This window comes from Pterocles gutturalis, unplaced genomic scaffold (assembly GCF_000699245.1).
Source record: "Pterocles gutturalis isolate BGI_N339 unplaced genomic scaffold, ASM69924v1 scaffold9635, whole genome shotgun sequence".
Classification (NCBI taxonomy): domain Eukaryota; kingdom Metazoa; phylum Chordata; class Aves; order Pterocliformes; family Pteroclidae; genus Pterocles; species Pterocles gutturalis.
Genome location: NW_010143447.1, coordinates 39,730 through 42,229, shown reverse-complemented (window position 1 = coordinate 42,229; position 2,500 = coordinate 39,730). Strand labels below are relative to the sequence as shown.

General features: G+C 37.0%; 1 protein-coding gene across 1 annotated transcript in view; it reads right to left on the bottom strand.

Annotated features, from left to right (window-relative positions):
• The window catches only part of CAMKMT (calmodulin-lysine N-methyltransferase), a gene marked incomplete at its 5' end in the record, with an annotated part of 46,947 nt that overhangs the window by 6,056 nt on the left and 38,391 nt on the right, over positions 1–2,500 (bottom strand). Inside the window, one exon of the mRNA XM_010084741.1 lies at positions 550–681. Within this exon, the coding sequence (XP_010083043.1) occupies positions 550–681 (132 nt within the window). The remainder of the gene's footprint in view (positions 1–549; positions 682–2,500) is intronic.

Genomic DNA, 2,500 nt, shown 5'->3' with positions numbered 1-2,500 from the left:
AGCTTAGAAATCACACTCAGATAAGTGCTTTTGACCTAAATCTTGTAGCGCCTCGATCTGACATATAACCCCACAACTGTGAAATTCTGTATGAGATTTAGCAGTTTGAAGCTGCCAACTGACCCAGCCATAAAGCAGCCAGAGATAAGGATTTAAGGTACGATATGATACAATTAGACATTCACCTCCTATTTATTTCAGTCCATTTCAGTATTTAGCCTACTTAAAAGTTGCAAGCTTTTTATTAAAATGTAAATGCTAGTGTGCCATATATTTATAGGCAGCTAACAACAACAAGAGACTCTTGTAAATTAGATTTCTATGAATGAAAAGGGTAAACAGGAGATGCTTCTGCAAAACTCTTCTAGACGTGCAGAGATAAAGGATGGTTCCACCACACAAAATAATCAGATACAAAAATAGCTGTTCAGAAGCAGCACACCTAAGGAGTACTTTAATCAAACATTTAGGTTACCTGCCAAAAGGACCATGATCTCTTCAAAATGCAATGCGGATTAAAGTGTTATCTAACACAAGCAGAAAACTAACCTTGGAGTGGAAGTTCGAAATGTGTTCATCATAATTTTCATGTCTTTGGATAGAGAAACCAGCTTTTTCAGCTAGATTGCAAAACTGGTTTAAAGTATTCCCTCGGAGTGGAGCAAATACCATTGCTTTTCCCTGGAACATTAAAAAGAGAATTCATACATTTTAAAACTGGAAGGGAACCAGATATAACATACACCTGACTAAGCTTTTAATATACTCAAGCTGGAAAAGTCAATCGTTCTCTTGGTGAAATACTAAAATAGGGTAAGGTAATATAAATAATTGTTCAAAATATGCAAGATTTCTGTGAAATAAAAATAGAAAGTAATAAATAAATATTTTCTTTAGAAAACTGCCAACTGCCATACATCTGCTCCTTTTCATATGATAAAGGTGGCTATGAATTACCAAAATAAAACACAGAAAAAAACATATAAAACACACACTCAATGAAAAATCCATTTGTTAGCTCATGACCACGCAGAGACTGTAAATAACAATTTTCTTTTTTTAACACTCACACATAGAAGAGTACCTCCCATTTGCTGTCAGTGGAATTACACCAGTGTAAAACAAGGCAAAACAGGAGGCAAATGAGACCAAATCATTAATTTTTTAAAAGATATTTTAAACTACCTGAGCAGTGCAACTGAATTTGACCTTAATTTGGTAAATTGCACTTAAAGCAAGACTTAATGTTCTTGCATAGTAATTCTGGATCTTTCAAGACAACCAGGCCATTTATGATGCCCAGGCAATACATTATGGTCCATTAGCTAATTTTTTGTTCATCCTTCTGTATTTAAGAAAACAAAGATGACTGTACCTTGAACTGATAGATTTTAGACACTCTGTGTGAAGTACTAGCCCAAAACCTAAGCCATTTGATATAGCATCTCTTGAAATCTTATTTGCAAAATTAATTCTAATTGGCTGAATATCGTGTTCTGTCACATGGAATGAAAACTGGTTGAAGAGCTGTAAACAAAGGTTAATATCAGCCAATAGCATGTCACACCGAGGGGAGCCACAAAGTTTACTGTGAATTCTTATATTTAACTTCTTTATTAATGAGAGCTAAGACTAATTTGTGAGGTGCTGTAATCAACCAAGGAGATAAAAAAATATTTTTAGGAATCTGAAGAAATTACAAAATGATCAGATGCTGTAGAAGAATATTTGGCTTGAGAAAATGCCATCTTGTATATCACAGGAAAAAAAGTGATCAGAAGAGAGAATTTCAATGGGAACTCTGGAAAGTTACAATGCTGACACAGATGCTTATCGAGGAGGAGAGGGAAGAAATCTATGTGTTAGAGCTCATGCGCACCTACGCTGAGACAACGCGCAGTGAGGTAGCAATAAAACTTCTGCATCAGTATCTACGGTACTAACGTGTACTTAAAAGACTCGAACCACTAATACCACAGCATTGTATTTACTCTCACAATGGCTCTGTGAGATAGGGAAATACTGCTATCCTCATATTTCTCAAGGGAAATTTAAGCACAAAGGTAACCTAGGGCATTATCCAAAGCAACTAATTTCTCTTCATTTGTGCAGCTATAACTTTAATTCTGTGGCTAAATATGAGGTGCAAAGGGGTGTAACTCCCACTGAAGGCACTGGAATTGCTTATGTAAATGTTAAGTCTGAACATAGGCTCAGCTCAGGATGAAAAACACTAAACACAGGAAATTCACAATCAGTTCTCTCATATCCTTGGCATGCTTTAATATCATCAGACAGAAGTGGGCAGCAAAGGGAGCCTTCAGCTGAGGATCCTCCTCCTCCTGCTGCCATCTCACGCTCCCCAGAATGTTGTTCTGCACAGATCCTTCCTGGCAAGAGAAGGATGAGACTCCTCTGGAGTCCCTCATCTTCATGGGCAGCTTCACAGAGAGGTCACTGTAGTAGTAAACATTTCCCCCACCCAGTGCTTACTGATGAC